Source organism: Anser anser (assembly GCF_964211835.1).
Source record: "Anser anser genome assembly, chromosome: 22".
Taxonomy (NCBI): Eukaryota; Metazoa; Chordata; class Aves; order Anseriformes; family Anatidae; genus Anser; species Anser anser.
Window position 1 is genome coordinate 6,372,343 of NC_139743.1, and position 21,587 is coordinate 6,393,929.

General features: G+C 40.4%; 3 protein-coding genes across 9 annotated transcripts in view; 1 reads left to right on the plus strand and 2 right to left on the minus strand.

The window, feature by feature from the left end:
• SCN3B (sodium voltage-gated channel beta subunit 3) overlaps positions 1-12,476 on the minus strand; it is a 47,451-nt gene extending 34,975 nt beyond the window's left edge. For both annotated transcript variants that reach the window (XM_083808739.1, XM_083808738.1), the window contains exon 1: positions 12,351-12,476. The gene's annotated coding sequence lies outside the window, so the exon portion shown is untranslated. The remainder of the gene's footprint in view (positions 1-12,350) is intronic.
• On the plus strand, positions 852-20,967 carry ATP12A (ATPase H+/K+ transporting non-gastric alpha2 subunit). The gene is made up of 23 exons (XM_083808655.1): positions 852-1,141; positions 3,104-3,247; positions 4,864-4,923; positions 5,827-6,030; positions 6,612-6,725; positions 6,893-7,027; positions 7,560-7,677; positions 8,133-8,401; positions 8,874-9,072; positions 9,565-9,674; positions 10,039-10,173; positions 10,456-10,648; positions 11,138-11,313; positions 12,375-12,511; positions 13,236-13,386; positions 15,398-15,566; positions 16,268-16,422; positions 17,114-17,237; positions 17,555-17,700; positions 18,331-18,464; positions 19,419-19,520; positions 20,176-20,267; positions 20,454-20,967. The coding sequence occupies exons 1-23, from the start codon at positions 1,133-1,135 to the stop codon at positions 20,480-20,482; spliced, it is 3,105 nt and encodes a 1,034-aa protein (XP_083664781.1). The 5' UTR covers positions 852-1,132; the 3' UTR covers positions 20,483-20,967.
• The window catches only part of LOC310885368 (uncharacterized protein), a 138,819-nt gene continuing 135,616 nt past the window's right edge, over positions 18,385-21,587 (minus strand). For all 6 annotated transcript variants that reach the window (XR_014574750.1, XR_014574751.1, XR_014574752.1 and 3 more), the window contains one exon: positions 18,385-18,522. The gene's annotated coding sequence lies outside the window, so the exon portion shown is untranslated. The remainder of the gene's footprint in view (positions 18,523-21,587) is intronic.

Below are 21,587 nucleotides of genomic sequence, written 5' to 3' on the forward strand. Positions count from 1 at the left end.
TTACGACAAATGGAGTCATCTGCCAGTGACTGTGGTACCTCACAGCATCTCAAATGATGCAATTTTAAGCTTATGAATTATATAACGTAAAACACTGTTGGAACGTTATGTGTGCAGTGAGACCAGTTCTGCCAGCCCGATGAAAGACACCCTTTCCCAAAGTAATGCTGAAGTACAGAAAATTTTTCATATATGTCTTAGTTTTTCTTCAGTGAAATTAAAGGGATGAAGAAAAAGTTAACTTTACTTCTGACTGATGCGATACACCAGGTATCAGGCATGTCATAAATCTTGTTATCACTCCCATATGGAAGCTTGTAATTGGCACAAGACAAACAATTTACACAAGCTGTTCAGGTAAGTGCTGTTGCTGAAAATGCATGGGGAAGTGATTTTTTTTCCCAGATCCACATGAAGGTTAAAAACGCATCAAATGCAATCCAAAATAAAAGATGAAGTCAAAGTTAAGAAACTTGAAGGAAAACTCCTCCATAAAATCCCTAGTACCTAAATAGGGGAGAGATCTGACTTTTAGGGACCCAAGGCAGACAAACAGAACAACACGTTAACAGCCAGGAGATACAAAATGTCCAGGCTTCCTTTACCCCACCACTTGCTGCCGTGACAGCTAGAAATCTGAAGGGGAGTCCGGTGCTGGAAAGTCTCCGAAGGAAACTCTTTGCTTCTAGCAAGATGAATAATACACCTGTTCCCTAGTCGTGAGCAAACACTACAAAGGAATAATTAGAAACTATCTGACCTGAAACCCACATGCCCATTACTGTGGTATTTTTCCACCTACTACAGGTGAAACAGAAGATGGGCTGGACCTGGAAGGGAAGGGGTGGAGTGGCAGCACAAGATGCTGATTTATAAAGCACTAGCAAACAGTGCTCTTTCTCCACAGGCTTTGGACAACGAACCCGTCCTGCCTGAAGGATGCCAAAGCACAAGCAGGATTCCAGCTAACATCTGCTTGTCAGCTGAGAGAGAACTACAACCTCTGTGAGCTTTTGCACTGCAATAGCCAGAAGTGCTCTGAGATACTCTTGTTCGACTGGGCTTTTGCTTTTCATCCAGACCCTTTGGCTTGGCTGTTTCATTCCATCAGAAGGGGAATCAAATCACCAAGATGGTAAAGGTGAGTACACTGTTCACCAGAACTACTGGTACTGCACAAGTTTCTTAAGAATAAGCACTGAATTAAGTTTTAATATACATGTATGTGTTATAATTGTGAGCTAAGTGAAAATGGAACTGATACTAGACAATGCTGGGCATCCAGTGTAACAACTAAAATTTTCACTCTAGATAGGAATGCATTTCTAATCCTAAAAAGTAAGGAGATCAGATTGGATAGGAAATGCTTCTAGGAATAGCTAGTTTTGTAATCAACAGTTTCATGAATGATAGCTCTTCTGCAAATGCCAAAATCTGAGATTTTATGAAAATGTTTAGGTTAAAGGTTACGTGTACATCATGCACAGTGACCAGCAGATTTTACTAACTTCATGATTTTTCTTTATTATTCTCTTCCTGTGACGCTCTTGCAACAGATAGTTGCTTTCTTTCTATCCTTGTCTTTACTTTCTGGATATTTGAAAAGCCAAACAGATTTTGGGCTGGATAGTTAAAGGAAGGAGGAGAAGCTTGAAGGAAAAATTCCAACAGATAATCCAGACTAAAACTTCTGCAAGATAAAAAATTAGAACATCTTGTAACAGAGATGACCTTTACCTGGGATATGTATCAAACAAATCCAAGTGCTTTAGGGAGAAGGCTTACAGACTTGTAACTGCTCAAACTACCACCAGCTCTTAGCTTTTCCCTTCCTTCCTCAAGATACAACTTCAAGATTTCAACATTCCTCTAACTAAAGGGCATTGGAGGACAGGGTGCCAGTTTTGAATTCATAATAATAGCAAGATGTCTGAAACCTTTCCATTCCTTGCTGTTTCCATCACTTGAGCTGTCTGGTTTGGTCTGTATGTAGGATGTCTACTTTCATCTCACCTGAAATATTACCTCTGCAGAACAACTCTGAACATTGACATCTGTCCTACAAAAATGTGTATGTACTTGTTAGACAGACAGGTAACAGCAGCAGCAGCATACAAGTGCATCCATCTCGCTAGTAGAGCACACCATCAGATAAGATGCAGTATGACTCTCACGAAGCTCGGATGGTTATCTCTAAGGAAGCCTCTGAAATGGGGTCAACCAATAGTTCTTCCAAGGAATGGCATGTAGTATACAAGATAATTAATATCTGGAACGTTATGATTATAGAAGCTGGTAAATTGGCAACACAGGAAGTTTGCCCTTCAGACTACAGCGTTAACTTAAACTTGGGAGGCTGCAACTCCCTCCCCCTCCCTGCCCCCTCAAGTTATCGATAAAAGCAGAGCATCAGGGGTTTGGCAGCATCCCTCGGTTATTTAACAGTTTCCTGTACCTGCTACTAGATTGACAAGTATGAGTAAAGAGAGAAGGCAGAAGTAACAGGCTTGATTCTCCTTCGCAACCATTATGCTGTTTGCCTCAATTTCTATGTAATCCAGTGTAAATGGGTAAATATAAACATTAATTTTATTTCAAAAAGAAAAGTTAAAGTCACATATCTAAATATCCAGGAATAGCTAAAGAAAAAAAGTTCTCATTTAAATTTTTCCCTTTCCTTTTCCTTTACTCTTCACTTTTCTTTTAAACAACTTTTGCTTTTACATTTATCTCCTCTTTAGAGCCAATACATGACAATGGTTTTCAGTGCTGACCCTGAGATCCTAGGCAATATTCCTATGCTTTGTGTTAGATCATAAACTACTGGAAGCATTGCACTCTCTAAGGAATCACTGTCAGTTACATATGCTGAAGACCAGATCACGAGTGATCTAACACTTGCTCTAGAAATCTCAGGACAAGAACTAGTGCTCTAAGTTGCCAGCAGAAAAACAAAACAAAACAAACAAAAAACCAGTAGCTGTTTGTAACTTGTCTCAAAAAGGTGGATTTGTCAGTCTGAAATGTTTGCAGTATTTTTTACTGCTTCCTTCTAGTCGCAGCAGGTGCTCACACCAATGCCAAAACTTTATTTCTTCTACAGAAAAAGTCTGATGTTTACTCAGTTGAGATCCATGGAATAAAAGATCTGGAAAAAACAGAGACTGGAGATGAAGAGGAGAAGTACAAAGACCTGAAAGGCAACAAGAAGAAAAAGAGTGAAGACCTTAAGAAAGAACTGGACCTGGTGAGTGTTGCTAAGCTCCTGTTTCACCTGGCGTTTTAACGGCACATTGCATGAAAGTCATAATAGGGAAGAACTACCTTCCTCACTCTCCTGAAGTCTGCCAGAGAAAAAGTTGTGCGGGATTAATACCTTTAATGAAAGAATGATTCTGGCTTACTTAAGCTACCAATGGTACAGAACAGTATCTCCCTAAAGAGGTCTGTATTCTCCCAGATGGAGTTACTATAATCAGCATTTCCTCTGAACTGCCACCTGTACATTCAGCCAAGAAACAGAGGGAAGAGAGAAGCAAAATATCTTGCTCTAGATTTCTAGCAGATCTAAAAGCATGCCTCAGCTTTAAACACAGCTTTTCCACCCTGAATTAAATGCAATGTACTTCAAGGACTGCACACTAAGCCTAAGAAACCTGTATTTTACTTCTGGGTCGCTCCTGACTTGACAACTGATCTTGGAAACCTTGCTTCCGCTCTGTATGTTTCAGTTTCCCAACCTGAAAAATGAAGGTAATTATACTGACCTCTTTTCTGAATTGCTTTAAGAGCAACTCACAGCAAAGGCTATTTAGGGGCTAGACAATATTTCAAAGGTAAGGAAAGCCAAAAATGGGCCATGAATTTATCCAGCATCTTTCCAAGACCTATTCAGTACCAGCTAAATAATTCTCAATGTATCTTATGTTTGCTATCAGGGGATGTAACATTACTCTCGTGTTTCTAAAGTGAAACCAAAGCACAGACAAGTTACTTGACTCATCCAAGTACCAATGAATCATTCTGTGAAAACAATTGTGAGAACTCACGAATTCTTGGCTTCTAAATCTCAGTTGGGCACAAGTTATAATTAGGTCAATGATACCACAGAGGTGTTACTGCAGAGAAAGGAAAGAGCTTTCAGACTTCCCTCTCCCATACGCCTTTTTAACTGTGTTTAGACCCTGCTGCTTTCTTTCTACAAGACTTTGGCAAATCATTTCACATACCTTACCTTGTCAATCAGATGCAAAGATTGTTGTCACACATATTCCAACACCACACCCTTTCTTCTATCAACAACATCGCCCATGGTACTGAATGCATGGTCCTGTAGCATGCATGTAAAGAGGAGCTATTCAACAGAAAGCAGCACACACATTTGTGGCAAACAGTATGGTATTAACACGAGAACACCATTCTGTTCTTGCGATAGATTTGCTGGAGGAGGGAGATATTTACAAAAGTACACACAAAATCTAAAGAAAATGCTATCTTTCAGTGGTGTGTACACTGCTAGCAGCTCCCCCAGACCTTTCACATTTATCAGTTAAGCTTCTTGATTCCACATAAGACTGACATTTGTGGTGAAACACATCTTACTTCTGTCAAGAGAAGACAAGAAGAAATGTTTTGCAAACAGTAAAAAATAAGCTAACAGCAGAGGTGGAAATAGACAAGAGAAGGCTCGTGCTTTTTATGAAAAACTGCATATTGCTTATTCATGGAAGTGGGATGTAATCCTAGCAACTGGATCCGTGGTCCCAGATCAAGACAGTTTGAACATTCTCTAGATCCCAATATAAAATTTCCAACAGTCTGACATTCTGCTTACTATCATTTTCTCTTTCTTTTGGAATTCAGGATGACCACAAACTCAGCGCTTCAGAACTGGAAGAAAAGTATGGCACAAGCATCAACAAAGTAAGTACTTAGGGCATCACTAAGAAACTGCCCAATTCACATGCCTTCCTATATCTTTGGCTGATTCAAAGCTTCTTAAAGGCGATGGAAAAGCATCCAAATCAAGAGATGCACTCATGGATACATACGTGCATGCATAAGCATGATGCACTAACCCCCAGTAAAGCCTAAAATAGACAGCAAGTCAGCGTGCAGCACTGACCTGGATTCAGACTAGAGTTTTTCTCAAGTCTGAAGCAGTCCGATCTATTGCTTTGAAATAAAATTCCCTGTACAAAACCTGACCTCAAAGTTTTCAGAAGAGCCTCTGCTTTTCTAAAGACAGAGTTTTTATCAGATGTTCCGATCTCACTACAATTCATTTTTCACTGGCAGTGTCTGTAAAAACCTATGGCAAGTGAGTGCACTGGACATTATTTTGTCTTGAGGGAAACACTAGATTTGAGAAGCTGTGCCCCTGACTCCCTTTGATACCTTACATCTGAATATCAAAACATCTAACACAGCCAAATACAGACAATAATTTCAAGGAACCCATGAACTGCAGACTTCATTGTGGAAATACAGAAACAATAGCAAAAGAACAGATGTCTGTTTTTTCTCATCTTTCCAAACATTTAGTACAGGTGTACTTGACAGATAACTGACAGAGAATGAAAACTCCTAACGGACACAGCCACAAATTCACTGTTCCAGAAAAGCAGTATCTATGTCTTCATAGCAGATAACTAATAATAGCTACCCTGAAATCATGATTTGGAAATGAAAGATGCAGGTTACTGCAGCTGATCCATAATACTAACAATGTTTAATGAACAAGCAGCATGCAAATTTTATTTCTGAGTTCAGACAAAAAATCTGTTTTCTGTGACATCATTTTAAACATGACATTTGCTTTTGCAGGGTCTCTCTAGTTCAAGAGCAGCAGAGATTTTGGCTCGTGATGGTCCCAACTCACTCACTCCTCCCAAAGCCACTCCTGAAATTGTTAAGTTCCTCAAGCAGATGGTGGGAGGGTTTTCCATCCTTTTATGGATAGGAGCTGTCTTCTCCTGGATTTCATTTGGCATTCAGTTTGCCCAGGGAGCTGAATCACCCTTTGACAATGTAAGTGTTTGAATAACTACAAAGTGAGTATGTGACCCTTTGACAATCTAAGTAATTTAAATACTACTTCATAGTTACTCAGTAACTACAAGGAGGCCTTTTATTCTTTCAGGACTCTCCCTCCACTACTGAACATTTCTGATAAATACCTGACATACCACTTCTGTCTATGAGTGCCTGTCCAAAGGTTTTATAACCACTTACCCACAATCATAACACTCGAGAACTCATAAGAGCAACACTGAAGTCTGAAAAGGACTCGAGTCTTTGACTTCGATTCCCTTATGAGTTGCACTCTGCTAGGAATATAATTTGTTCAGGTTCATGCCAGGTTTAGTTTAGAGAAGGCTTTTCAGAGGAACTGGACGCCTGCAATTAAAAATCCTTTTTATACCCCAAAAGACGTACTTGATCACCAGCAGGGCAAAACTTGAAAGCTCTTTTCTTAATTTGTCTTTTAGCCTGGTCCAGTAAGTCATTTTAAGAGTCTCTCGAAACAATACGGAACTATGAGTTATTCTAACAGAGGAACTGCTGAATGTATACCTTTAATTAACTGGGTTATTTCTTTTATTGACTAGCTCTACCTTGGTGTAGTCCTCGCACTGGTTGTCATCCTCACTGGTATCTTCGCTTACTATCAAGAAGCTAAAAGTACAAACATCATGGCCAGCTTCAGTAAAATGATTCCACAGGTGAGAGCAACCAAGGCTTTTCATTTGAGATAAAAACTCATTCTAAGAGCACACCTCAAAATGACACAAGTAGGACTTAAGCAATAAGCACAACTTGAATCTACCTCTTGGTAGGAGATTTAAAGAACAGTAAAACACTAATTTTTGTCATACTTCCATCCCCTCAGCAAGCTCTTGTCATCAGAGATGCGGAGAAGAAGGAACTGCCAGCAGAACAGCTGGTGGTTGGAGACATCGTGGAAATAAAGGGTGGAGACAGGATCCCAGCGGACATTCGCCTGATCTCTGCTCAGGGGTGTAAGGTAAAAAATGCTTTGTAGAGCATGGGGAGAGAGGAAAAACATGGTCAAGAGGCTTTTATAACAAAGAATTTCTATGCACCCAATACGAGTTATTAGAGCTTTAAGATCAGCCATTAGCTATTAAAATTACAGAATGCAGAAACTACTGAGACGCTCAGTTCATGCAGTACTAACATTCACACTTGCCAAACACCAAAAGAAGGCATTACGGCCATACCTTGTTCTAGCAATGCTCTTTGTCAGGACAGAGGCAGAAATACCAACGCTATGTTAAATGTCTTCTGAGACCTGGAGGTAGACGTTCAAACCATGTTTTCTTTCAGGCTGCTACTTGAAAATCCCACCACCAGGCATACGACGTGGAAATCCCACAGTAACAGATTCTCTCAGTGACAATGACAATCATCTCAGAGAAACAGCACTGAGAGATTATGGCCCTGTCACCTGTTACTAAATGTGCTGCACTCTTGCCTTCTGGGCTGTAACCGTGTATTACTAACTTTAATACGGGCATGTCTCCATTTCATTAAAGGTGGACAATTCTTCACTCACAGGGGAATCAGAACCACAGTCCCGTTCTTGTGACTTCACCCACGAGAACCCTTTGGAGACCAAGAACATTGCGTTCTACTCCACCACCTGTGTGGAAGGTGTGTAGTGACAGAGAAAAGGGCTTCCTGAAATGACACATGGACAGGGTGCTACATAATATTGCTAACTCATTTTGAACAATTCTGCTTCAAGGAATTAGAATCCTCTAAGTACTTGTGGATGTTTCTTTGAAAGGGCTCTGTACACTTAGAGGTGCTGTCCCTATTTTCAGAACTAAAAAGTTACATACCATTCTTAACAGACTATCTGTTAGGAAACTGTACAGTGCCCAGGATAACGATGCATTCCTACTGCAACACAATCAAAAAAGATTATAATTAATGAAAATATGTCCTTCTTTCCCTTTACTGATACCTCTAAGATTTCTGTGGGGAGAAAATGTCATTCTGGGATAAAGTCTTAGTTACATTAGGCCAAGAAGGGACTTCATCAATCAGTACTGTGTACAGAAGACAATCTCTCTTGGAGCCAACAGACTCTTATTTCCTTGCAGGCACTGCTACTGGCATTGTAATCAACACCGGGGATCGCACTGTCATTGGGCGGATTGCCTCGCTCGCATCGGGAGTAGGAAATGAGAAAACACCCATTGCTATCGAGATAGAGCATTTTGTCTACCTGGTGGCAGGAGTGGCCATTTCCATTGGTGTCCTCTTCTTCATCATTTCTGTTTCAATGCGATACAAGATTCTGGACTCCATCATCTTTCTCATCGGCATCATTGTGGCAAATGTGCCAGAGGGACTGCTAGCCACAGTAACAGTAAGTCTGTTAACTAATACATAAAAATTATCACTAGAATCTCTGGCTGAGAAGCAACAGAACTGTTAAGCACTGTTAGCCCTAAAGTACACCACCAACGACAAACTAGCAGTCCTGCAATAATGAATAGGCTTGCTTCAGGATTCATTAAGGTAGTGATTAGGAGTTTTCCCCACATTGTAGGTTCTTCCACCTAAAACAGCCTCTTAACTGACGTGACACTCTTATTTCTATCAGCACACAAGTAAGTTCCTCGTACAGCACATGTACTTTGCTAGTTACTGCAAAACCTCTGATCTTAATAATGCTATTACAAAGAAAAACAGTGCACTGCAACCAACCAGAAGATTTTTTTTTTAAAGATCTTTTAGAAAGTAAAAAAGCATAAAAAAAACAGAAGTATGTAACTTCATTACACTGTTCTGTAACTGTACCTCAGTAACAGCAAGCTGAACTTCTTTACTTGTGCCAGGTGAGTCTGTCCCTGACAGCCAAGCGGATGGCAAAGAAGAACTGTTTGGTGAAGAACTTGGAAGCTGTGGAAACACTTGGCTCTACTTCCATCATCTGCTCTGACAAGACAGGGACCCTCACACAAAACAGGATGACTGTTGCTCACCTCTGGTTTGATAATCAGATCTACTCAGCTGACACCAGTGAAGATCAAACAAGTAAATATGGCAATGGGGGATCTGGAAAGGGGAAGCTACATTGATCAAATCTGTGATGTTTCACACCTACTGTCTGCCAAGCTGATGTCAATGGGGGTCTTTCCATAGCCAAATCAGATATGTCTCCCTGCCACACAGAAGTGTGTGTGCAGTAGGAAAGTCCCTTCTTTGCCACGCAGAGATGCGAACAAAAGAATTACTATTTGAACTCCATTCACAGAGAGTAAGTCTTGAGGAGGTTCTAATGCATGTCCATTCACCAACAGTAAATTTAGTAAGAAAATAGACAGAGAAACATCATCTAAGTAACATTGCCAGAACTAATTAGCTGACTAATGCAAAGGCTTGTGTCAAATTGGTTTTCTATAACAGAACCTATCAAAAGAACGATGCTCTTCTGCAAATAATTCAGTCCCGTGGTTTCAAACTTAAGTTTCTACTTTTACCATGTAATATCCTAAAGGATGCAATCTTTATTTTGTTTCACTTCAGCTCAGCCTTTTGATCAAAGTTCTCCATCATGGACAGCATTATCAAAAATTGTAACTCTCTGCAACCGGGCAGAATTCAGACCAGGACAGGAAAATCTCCCAATAATGAAGGTACAGCCTACTTCACGTCAACCTGTTCCTCCTCCTTTAAAAGAACAATACACACGAGTTGTTCTGTTTAGCTTCAGTTATCTCTTAAATTTTACCGCTTCAGTCTTCTGAGTTACTGCTTGCTATAGGCTTGCAAAAAGTTTAAGGCAGAAAAAAAACCTCAGGTATCAAGAATTTCCATGCTATTAATTACTAAAATTTTTAGTGTATTTTTCAGGACAACCATTGCTTTATGTAGCTTCATTGCTGTTTAAGCACACAACATCTTACAGAAGTATGCAAGCTCTCTTGACAGAAGTGCAGAAGTGTATGTGCTATAAACTGTTTCAGCCTTAATGATTCTATGATTCTTCTGTCCATGCAGAGAGTTGTGGTAGGTGATGCCTCTGAAACAGCTCTGCTGAAATTTGCAGAAGTCATTTTGGGTGACGTCATGAGTATTAGAGCACAAAACAAGAAAGTGGCTGAAATTCCTTTCAACTCTACCAACAAATTCCAGGTGTGTTTCAATTTGGGAAATTAGGCCAGACTGTTTTAGCTTTCACTGTTTCTATCACTACGTGTAATGCATCAGTTTGTGACCTGCAAATCATAATGGGGGAATGCAACGACAGGGGAAATTTAACCTACAATAACTGCAGTTCATTCCATTTGATGGAAAGAACTATGTTTTCATGGAGAAAAGCAGGAGAAACGTTATTTCCATGCAAAGTGACCAAAACCAGAAAAAAATGAGGATCACAAACGTTCTTTCAAATCATTTCATATTTGTGGCATGCAGCTTTCCATTCACGAGACTGATGATCCCAACGACAAACGTTTTCTGCTGGTGATGAAAGGTGCCCCAGAGAGGATTTTAGAGAGATGTAGCACCATCATGATCAATGGCAAAGAAGAACCACTGGACAGTGAAAAAGCAGAAGCTTTCCAAACAGCATACATGGAGCTGGGAGGCATGGGAGAGAGAGTACTGGGTGAGTGCAACTAGAGACTGTAAGAGAACTGCAATGCAGAATGGGGCTTTAAATCCTGGTACGAGACCAGTTTGCCTGGACACTTGCAGTGAAGGAGAAAAGCAAAGTGTACAGCCTCCTCAGCAGAGTGCTAAAACCTCAATGATGTGCTGTAAGCTCCCTGTGGCGGGGATGCCCTTACTGCTATATACTGGTGCTGATCTGCCACGCCGTGCAGCCAAAAAAAATAAAAAGCCAACAGAAGTCATCCACAAAGGAAAACACTCTTGCCCAGCTAGTAGCATCAATACCTTTGCCACGTGAAACACTGACTCTATATGCACTTTGATTTGAAGGTTAAAATGGCAGGTTAAATAGCACTCCATAAAAAGCTTGTGGTTAAATGCATGCGAGTTTTATAGACAAAAGAAAAGTCCGAAGCTATGCTACAGCAAACTCTCTTATTTCTCTCACTATTTCCTGTACATTTCATCAACTGTTTCCTTGCAGGTTTCTGTCATCTGTACCTGCCTGAAAACGAGTTTCCAGACACATACCCATTTGACACAGATTCCATGAATTTCCCCACCTCCAACCTGTGCTTTGTTGGGCTCTTATCTATGATTGACCCACCTCGTTCCACAGTGCCAGATGCTGTCTCGAAATGCCGCAGTGCTGGAATCAAGGTAGGGATCCTACACCGAAGGATACAGTGATGCTACAGAAAGACTCATGATATTGTAACTTTTAAGATCTTCCACTGCATTGACATTAAATATCTTTCTAGAAACACCTACCACAAATTTCAATGTTCATTAATACTGTTCTGAAATTGTAACTTAGAGAAACTACTTGAAGGCCCTGAGACCGGAAATGGATTAAATTTAAGTGGGAATCAGACCACAGAAAGTGTGTGAAGAACCCTGGAACTGGAAATCCAAGTTTAGAGAAACCGAGATAGTGTCTCATTGGATCCCCTTCTAGAGTATAGAAACCATGCCAGCTAGAATTACTTGTCTGTAAACAGCGTAAGGTAATAGGAGCAATTCTTGAGAAAGCATCAGGACACAGGGCTACACTTGTTAGGAACTTTTACACATATGAATCACTAATCTCAAAACCATTCAAGTTGAAGTTGACGCAATAGTTCTCCTAATTTCAGTCCCAAGAGAACCACAAGTAAATTTCCAGCTTGAAACTGAGAGGCCACCTAGCTAAATAAAGGAAAAATTGGTATTTGGAGTTACCAATTTCTCATTATTCTTGATGAGATGAATCCCAAGTCCTAATTCTGAGTAATTTTTCTGTAGTCTTAAGATAGATCTGGAAACTGGCAACTTTTCTTCAAGAAAAGTAAGAAAAATCTTTGCCTTATCTGTCAGGAGGCCTCATTCTCAAGGATCCATTTTACAATGCAACATTCCAAGAACTCTTATTTTTGAGTATACGTGTTATAAATTCTTATATAAAAGCTTCTTTATTCTGCATCGTTCCAACCTTGCTGCTCATGACAAGTTTTTCTTTTGCAGCCCTGATAAAATAGTGCCAATAGCAAGAAGTGGAGAATAGAAATCAATACAGAGCTAATTAATAGTCATAATCTGTCTTTGTTACGTACATAGCACAGCTTTCCAAGTTCAGATTCCAAACTGCTTCCTGGTATAGAACAATAGATATTTCAACTTATCTCTTTACATCCATTGCATATACATTTGTCACTTACCCTAAGTGCTTGTCCCTTCCTCAGGTTATCATGGTCACTGGCGATCACCCAATCACTGCTAAGGCCATTGCCAAGAGTGTAGGCATCATTTCAGCCACCAGCGAGACCGTGGAAGATATTGCTAAGCGCCTCAATATTCCTGTTGAGCAAGTCAATAGACGGTAAGAGCAGGCAGAATATAGGAGGTACCCATGGCTTCATTTTCTGCAAGCTACGCCTTCTCTCTCTACAATGCTTTTAGCCAATTTCTGCATCACAGCTGCTTTTTGCTTTTCTGGTTCTTGGTAACATGCCCAGCCACGTTGTCCATCTAACAAGTGATCTCTACGTAAGTAACTGTATGCTTAGGGCAGGGGCTCTCGTCTGCGTGGGGCACTTGGGAAAAACTGGTGACTAAAACTTGGCAGATCATGTTGGTCTTTGCTGTCACTGCACCTCTGACAAAACACACGCATATGAAAAGCAAAATTCAGAATCCCATGCAGTGCTGGAGGATGACCTAAGGACCAGCAAGTCTACGTTCCTCTTTCACCCATTAAATGTGAAAAAATTAACATAATAAGAGAAGCCTAAAAGCTTTTTACAGAAAAGATCCTCCTCCACTTCCACTGTCCCACCCTCCCACTCAGTTCTCTTTAAAATGCATTTTCTCTTGTTAGGTCTACTCAGGAGGAAGCTTCAATTGCTTCTCTCTGTATCTAGGTAACTAATTCTGTCTGGATTTCTACAGCATCTTTCATTCAATACCTGCTGATTAACAACTACTGCTTCTGAAATTAACTCCATTTGCTGCTTTCCTTAAGCTGCATACATTCTACTAGCATGCTATTTTTATCTAAGCATTTGGATTTGAAAATTTATCTAGCTTTCCCATGGCTATTACAGGGAAGCCACGGCAGCAGTAGTCAATGGGATGGAGCTGAAGGACATGAGCTTGCAGCAGCTGGATGACATTTTGTGTAACCATTCAGAGATAGTCTTTGCTCGGACATCACCCCAGCAGAAACTGATCATAGTGGAAGGCTGTCAAAGACAGGTAAAAGGTGTACAAGGTTATACATGATACGGCTACGGCGCATGCACCAGGTAGCAGGGGAAAGGGTGGAAACCAATTTCCCAAGCACTCCAAGCTCTGTTTATACTCTGTTCACTGTGCAAGAACGTTATCTAACAGCTTGCCACAAACACTGTCTTCTCTGGACAGATGCCAAGCCATTTAAATTCCTGTTACAGACGCTGAACTCCGATTGACAAAATGAGCTTTTCCTACGTTTGAGGGGGTTGGAGCCGTACTGAGGGCGGGGGGCTGACTAGCTTGCACGAAATTCAGAGAAGCTGCTGCTGGGATGCCCAGAAAGCCTCCTGGGTAATGACTTGTACACAGTTTGGGAAGGAGCCTTCCCCCAGGAATTCCTTAAACCCAGATAAAAGCAGTGTGTTGCCACATCCCCTCATCTTATCTCTCGTAGCCATTTAGACCTATGTACTTCCCGCCCACAGGAATGCTCAGACATGAAATAAGGTATGAATCCCACAAAATGTCACAGCATGATTTATCTATGACCAAGCCTTATCTATAGTACTTTAAATGACTGCAAAACAACCCACAGAAAGCATGAATATGAGGCAGGATTTAAAGAGGATTTGTCCTATTCATAGGCAATATTATGTAAAGGAGCGTGGAGCGCAGCCAGCACGGGAGGCACAGGGAAAGAAACGCCACGTATAGTGCTCAGGAAAAGGTGCAAACTGTCATCAGGAGATTTTGCCCTCTGACATTTTCCAGATAGATGCTGCAAACTGAAAGCTCCACTACCAGCACACCTGAACTTTGCAGGAAAGGGGACGGCACAAGCTATTATTTTGTTTTTGCACTTATGCCAGCACTAAGCTTTCCAATCAGCATTATCAGCTCTGTGGGTTTAAGCCTGAATTACTTGGAAGGGAAAAACTGCATTTAATCTCTTTTTTATTTTTATTTTTATTTTTTTTTGAATGGCCATGAGCAGGCAGAGTGTAAACATGTTCTGTACTGCTTAGATGCCCAAACTCCTAGTAGCTTTGGCTAGGTTGAAGAGGAACACCCTACCCTTCCTCCCTGACTCAAGCCAAGCAGTCTACATGCTATGTTTAGTGCTTAGAGCTTATAAGCCCTTCTGTACATGGCAATATTTATAATTAGTGACACAGTGTTAAATCCCCAAAGGGACAGGGCATTTAGTATTCATTTTAATCAGTTTGTCAAGCTTTCTCCCCCTCAGAACACTCTGTGTTGCTACCTAGCTGCGAACTTTTGCATCAACTAGAAAAGGCCCCTTACCTGCAGTAGATGGTTTAACTGGAAGGTAACAAAGAAGCTGACTTGAAAAATCAGAGTTTTCTGTCTTTTGGACTACTAGTGCAGTTCTAGCATAGCCTGGCAATGGCCACAAGTTGTTGGGATAGGAAACTAAGGATCTCTAACTGAACAGCTATGCAATTTACAGATAAAATCAAAAGCAACTGATTCCATAAGCACTTCACAAAGCAAGACAAGGACAGATCATGTTGAATCCCTTTTAATCTCCCACAGATGCCAGAGATGAGCCTGGGTCTGCTCAGACAGAGGTAGACCACATAAAAATAGAGAGATTCAAAAAATTTAAGCCTCCTTATAGCCCACAAAAATAAATAATAAGATTAAGTGCATTTTAAATGCATCTAATTCAGGTGTTGTCTTTAGGATATGGTAATTCCCATCCCTGAATTTCCCATTTCTCTCTGCTGACTGTGGAGGCAGTCTTGATGATACACAGACATCTACACACACATCTGTACAGACATCTATTGCACAAAAGCCCCAGGCTGCCATGTTAATCCTACCCACTGTCTTTCTGATCACTGGTTATGTTTTATGTATGAAGAGAGTTCAAAACTTTGTAACTTTGTATCAGCATCTTTCTTCCAGAGATTTAAAGACAGGGAGTGTGCTGAGAGCAGATTATCCTTACGAGAAAACACCATAACCTCAAAAAAACTCCAAATCCGGATCCTTTTGTGTGTTCCAGGGAGCAGTTGTTGCCGTGACTGGAGACGGAGTCAATGACTCCCCTGCTCTTAAAAAAGCAGATATTGGAATTGCTATGGGTATTGCTGGTTCTGACGCAGCTAAAAATGCAGCTGATATGGTACTGCTGGATGACAACTTTGCTTCTATTGTCACAGGAGTGGAGGAAGGTAAAAATAATGTTGCTATTCACTTTCTTAGCTGAAAGCTGCTGGCAGCCCCACACACTGGCCAAGTCCTCCTGATCCTTCCCTCCTGCATACCCCCACACCCTATTTTCTACCTGAATTGGGAAATGTGATTTTGGTATTTGGAAAAAATGGGAATTGCTTCCATTCGCTAGACACAACAAACTCACTGACAATGAGGAACCATTCCTCTCTCAGGCATTTTTGTTACGTAGAGCATTGGTCTGCTATCTCTGCTTGTTCAAACTCCAAACAAAGCACTTCCCATCTTGTTCCCATGCAGTTCTAAACATCACAAAGATACAAGGTGTTTTCTTTCCATTTTCTCTCTGTTACTTGCCTGCACCTCATTCTCATCATGCTCAGTCAACGACACTAACACACACTCCATTTCTCTAGCCACAAAGAGCTTGTGGTTTCCATTAAAACTACACTGTGTTGTGGAATGGGATTTTTCCTCCATCTTTCTCATTGAAAGTGATTTTTTATTTTCATTTGAATTTTCATAAGAGTTGAAGGGAAGGAAGGTTTGAAAAAAAAAACTAACAAAAAATGAGAAAACATATGAGGATAGCAGACATAAGCCATGACTATCTTCACTTCAATTAATTAAAAAATTAAGGTTTCTTATTGCAAACACTGTTGACAATAAGCTTTTATAGAAGTGTTTCCTTTTCCTCCAGGCCGCCTGATCTTTGACAACCTGAAGAAAACAATTGCCTACACCCTGACTAAGAACATTGCTGAGCTCTGTCCCTTTCTCATCTACATTATTGCCAGCATTCCCATGCCCATTGGCACCATCACCATCCTATTCATTGACCTGGGAACGGACATTGTAAGTTGCTGCCTCAATGCTGGTGTCTTTTAAGTTATTTTCTGCTGAAATATCATGACAAGTGAGAGAAGCTGGGAGCAAAGGGACGTTAGGAGATTTAGTTGCCTTACCCTACAACTGAATAACAAACCAGTGAAAGGGTAGAGGGCTAAATTAAAAACAGCTGGGTATAGAGAAAGATGAGCTGGGGAAAAAACTGCAGAATGGGAATGGAAAGAAATGACTTCTGATCCCTGCTGACAGGCAAAATCCAGCAGTGTGCAAAGTATCAGTGTTTGTCAATCAAGAGATCATACAGATTACTGCATTTAGTACAGGGGATGAACACTAGGCACTTGATCAGAGCCCGGTCCAAGGGTTCTGAAGGACACTTCAATGTTTTCAGTATCCTCTCACCCTTTGGACTGTCAAAAGATCATCAGACCTATAATAGACTTCCAGCTTTCTCTCAAATCTTTTATACATGTCAACATAATGCCACATGGAGCCTTCCTTCATTTGCTCTGTGTATATTTAAAAGCCAAGTGTTCTGATTTCAGCTGGTTTAGGAGGAAAATTAACTCTATCCTAGCTGAAACCAGGACACCAAGGGAGGTAACAGAACCACTCCAGAACTGAAACTTGTCTGATGAGCCCCTGAGAAGCAGACAAATGTTGCTACCAAGACTCTGATGGTTTATTTCTGTTGTAGATCCCCTCTGTTGCACTGGCCTACGAAAAAGCTGAAAGCGATATTATGAACAGGAGACCTCGAAACAAAAAGAAAGACAGGCTGGTGAACGAGCAGCTCGCTGTATACTCCTACCTGCAGATAGGTAGGTCGGCCTATTCTCTGCAGCACTATCTTGCATCAGCAGAACAAGACAAAGACAAGTTCATTAACTTCTTAGAAAAGGGGGATCTCGAATTAAATTCTTTCCTCCGCCTTCCTAGGCAGACTTACTAACTCCCTTCTGTTGCTCATATCTGACAACACGACAGGTTTTATCTACACAGGTCAAGAACGTTAGAGCACCTAGAGCTCTAAAACTAACTTTCTTAGCACGTTTCATGTCTTAGTAGGCATCTCAACACTGATCCCCAGTGCCCCTAGATTTTGCATCTTCTCATTTCTCCCTTCTTGATTTTGCAGGTATCATACAGTCAGTGGGAGCCTTTGTAACCTACTTCACAGTCTATGCCGAACAAGGTTTCCTCCCTTCCACACTGCTCGGTGTGCGAGTCGACTGGGAAAACAACGCCATTAATGACTTTGAGGACTCGTATGGACAGGAATGGGTAAAGATGCACTGAAACATGCTTGCACTGTCTCTTACCCAACAGTTTCTTTAAAATTCTATTCTATCCTCCAAAATAGAAGTTAAGAGAAAGAGAGAGATTTAAATGTAAATACAGTTTTCATCTAATGGTTCCTCAGGATATATTCTTTAGAGCTTCAGGCCACCTAGCTCATTCAGACTCATTCATTTATTCTTCTACAATTTCCCTTCTTCTGACTTCAAGCCCCTGGAGATGCACCTTCTTCTCTGGACTTCACATTTAGATCCATCATAATCTCTCAGCCCTGCTTCTGAAGAGCACTATTCAAAGCAGTCTCTAGACTCTCCCTCCTCCTTTCAACACTTCACTCCCCCTCACTCCCTTCTGCTTAAATCATAAGACACAAAAGCCATTAATAAATCAATATAAATTCCTCCTCATACCACACCAGTGCTCCAGCCACATGACTCATCCACTATAACTAGCAGACTAGAAAAACAGGCCAAAATCTGATCATTACCTATCTAAATCTGCGATAACTCTGCATTTACACCTTTGTAACTGAAATCTTACTATCAAGGTTTGCAGTCACTTGCACGAGATATGAGTGTCTGATATAACACAACTGTTTTTTCCTTTGCTTTGCAGACTAAATACCAGAGGATGTACCTGCAGTGGACTGGCTATACTGCCTTCTTTGTCAGCATCACAATTCAGCAAGTTGCAGATTTGATCATCAGGAAAACACGAAGAAATTCCATTTTCCAGCAGGGTCTTTTCAGGTAAGTTTTGCAGGTTCTTTATCTCACACAAGGAAGGATAAGTTAGCCTACCACTGATCTGAGGGAAAAAAAAAAAAAAAAAAGAAACATTAGCTCAATGATCTAGCTGCCTCACATTCAGTTGGTGAACAAAGACTGAACTTGGATTCTAGCAATTGCAAATCTCAGACAAACTTTTTATTATGCTTCCCCCACCCCCTTTTCTATGTCATGACAGAAGGTTTCTTTAAAGAAATACTTCGTACTGTTTAATCCGAACACACTTCAGCTTAAAAAGCAACTCTCCATTCATTAAAATGGTTACTACAAAGAAAAAGGGAGTTTCCTCTCCAGACTGTTTTCTTAAGTTTTATCTAGTTATCAGTAGATAGAACATTTAGACTTCTCCAAGCTAACTTTAGCCTGTCAGATAAGGAGATACCAGCTGGTCAAACTCCCCAAGATAGCACTGGCAACCCTTTGCAAAAGGTTCTGCACCTTTCAATCCCATGAAAGCCAGGGAATTAAAAATATCTACTGGGATGGAGGCCACATGTAAAGTTGGCAGTTAGTCAGAGTATTTCTGATAGGAAAGCAAATTGTTTTCCTTTCTTTATCTGCAGATACAGAGCCTACACCTATGTATTTTTCCTTCTTACATTTACATTTGAGTCACTATGAGCACATTGACAATGCAAGAAAAAGACATGACTAATGCACGCTGCAGGCCTACCTAAAGCTAGCTTTAACCTAGGTAGGTCAAGAACGGTAGCAAGGAAGACACAGGAATATGTGACGTACAACAGTGCTACAGTCTACCAGATGTCTTGTGCTACTGTGTCTACGTTGCTCATCACCTGAGGCAGGTCATGCTGCAATGATGCTGAAAGTGGCCCAGCCTTGTATTATGCTGAGGAATCTGTTTTTCATGCACAGACAGACACGTGTAACCCGTCCTCTTTGGTTTTCTTGTAGGAACAAAGTCATCTGGGTGGGTATATTCTCCCAGATAGGAATTGCTCTGATTCTCTCCTATGGTCTTGGACATGTTACAGCCCTGAACTTCATTCCTCTGAGGTGAGTTTTGATGGCAGCATACATCCCTTGTCTTCGTGCATAAACGGACATGGACTTACCATTCTGCTAGCAACAGATACATGGGAACAGGTTGCTCATGCATTACAATTCCAGGATAAATATTTAAGAATATTCATTATGAAGAACAGGGTGGACAATTTCTTGACCAAAAAGGGAGTTATTTTCATAGTTCCTACAAAAAAACACACTGCTTTTTCTACTGGATTTACCATGGAGGATACAGAAATCTACTTGTGTATAACGAACACTTTAAGATTTTTTCCAGGATCCCCAATCTTTTTGGTGAGATTAGATAACATTTTAGTTAATTTTACACAAGCAACATTTATCTTAAATATATCACTGTCAGAAATGTTCAATTTTTCTGCCCTCTTCAGAGGCTGTAATGCCACTAGGCAACAATCCCTTCTGAACAGTATCTGGAATAAATTAATTCAGTTAACTACTTAAGCTTAGGAGTCTTGCATGGACCTAATCTTATTTCTAACTATTTAAGTGCTTCACTTAGAGGAAAAAAAAAAAGCCATGAAATCCAGATTCTCTTTTAGTGACATCAAATAGTATAGTCAGAGAACCAGAAATTCAGCTGATTAGTTAAATGCTTCTGAATGAGAACCTCTTCTCCCACTCCCAGGTTTCAGTACTGGTTTGTGGCTGTACCATTTGCCGTCTTGATATGGGTCTATGATGAAGTCCGCAAGCTGTTTATCAGGAGATACCCAGGAAGTAAGTAGAATTCTCTACATTTAGGACTTTAAGTTATCCCTTCCTCCCCTTCCACTTACTCACCCATGTTAGCTGCCTCGGACAGGTGCAGAAAAAACTGGACCATTTGTTCCCAATGATTACTCTTCCTCTTTGAGAAAAAAGTAACTGGTTTTATTTTTCTACCCTCTCTTTTTCCCAATGCAGGCTGGTGGGACAAGAACATGTATTATTGAAACAATCCTTGTCACTGGACTTCTTCATCCTTGTGGAGAGCTGCTTCTCCACCTCACACAGCACGTGCTGCTTAAATGTCCTGTCTGTGCAATATCAAGCATGCACTGGGTTCGCCCCATGAATGGGTGGAGAAATTTCATGAGTTTCATGAAGAAATAAGGACTTCACAGTCTGACAAATTACCTCCCACTGTACTGTAAAGATGACACTTGTCTGAAATTGAAATGCTATCTATTTTTATAACAAGCACAACTTTCCCTCATCCAAATATGAACTTTGAGAGCACTCAGAGAGGAAAACACACATAAAGAAAAAACACCAGAAAATCCTAACAATGTAAGGCATTAACTTGCACTAGAGGTGTTGTTTGCTGATTTTTTTTTTTCTGAATTCCAAGCAACTGCATACCTAGATCTGTATTACCTTAGCAAGGGTAACAATACTGTATAGGAAGAATTTGATAATAAAAGTATTTTCCAGAAAACTGTTTTCCACCTTATTTTATTATTTATAAAGACTATGAAATGGAGTGAAATGGAGAAGGATCTAAGCTCTGCCTGAAAGAGAAAAGAAGTGCGCACCTGTTTGGTTTTTTTTTAACCTCCGTTAACAGATTACCGTATTTCAAATGCCTGTTCAGTTTTGATAAATACATCTTACAAAACAAAGCATAAATAAATGATTTATTCACTTTAGGATACCCAATTTACCACTCATTTTCCAAAGACTACACTCTCTGGCAAAATAGACCAGTAAGGAAGACCAGTAATAAAAGACCAATAATGCATAGTAAATGCATTAAAGATTCTACTACCATTAAGGTTTTGTTTGAAACCAGGTCTTTAATATGGTCTTTTTTAGCAGAGACCAATAGGTAACACGTTTAGACAAAGGCTTTAACAATTTAAAGAGAACAAGAAAAATAACCTATGTTGCTATTTCACATTTAAATACAAGTCCAGACAACAAGCTTTAGAGAAGGAACAGGGACAGAAAGGAACCTCCTGATGCAGGAAAAGGCAAGAGGGATTATGAATGAGGAAGAAACTAGAAGAACTGAGGGAGGGCAAAACAGAGAATGTTTTCTGGCCTAGAGCCTGCCTG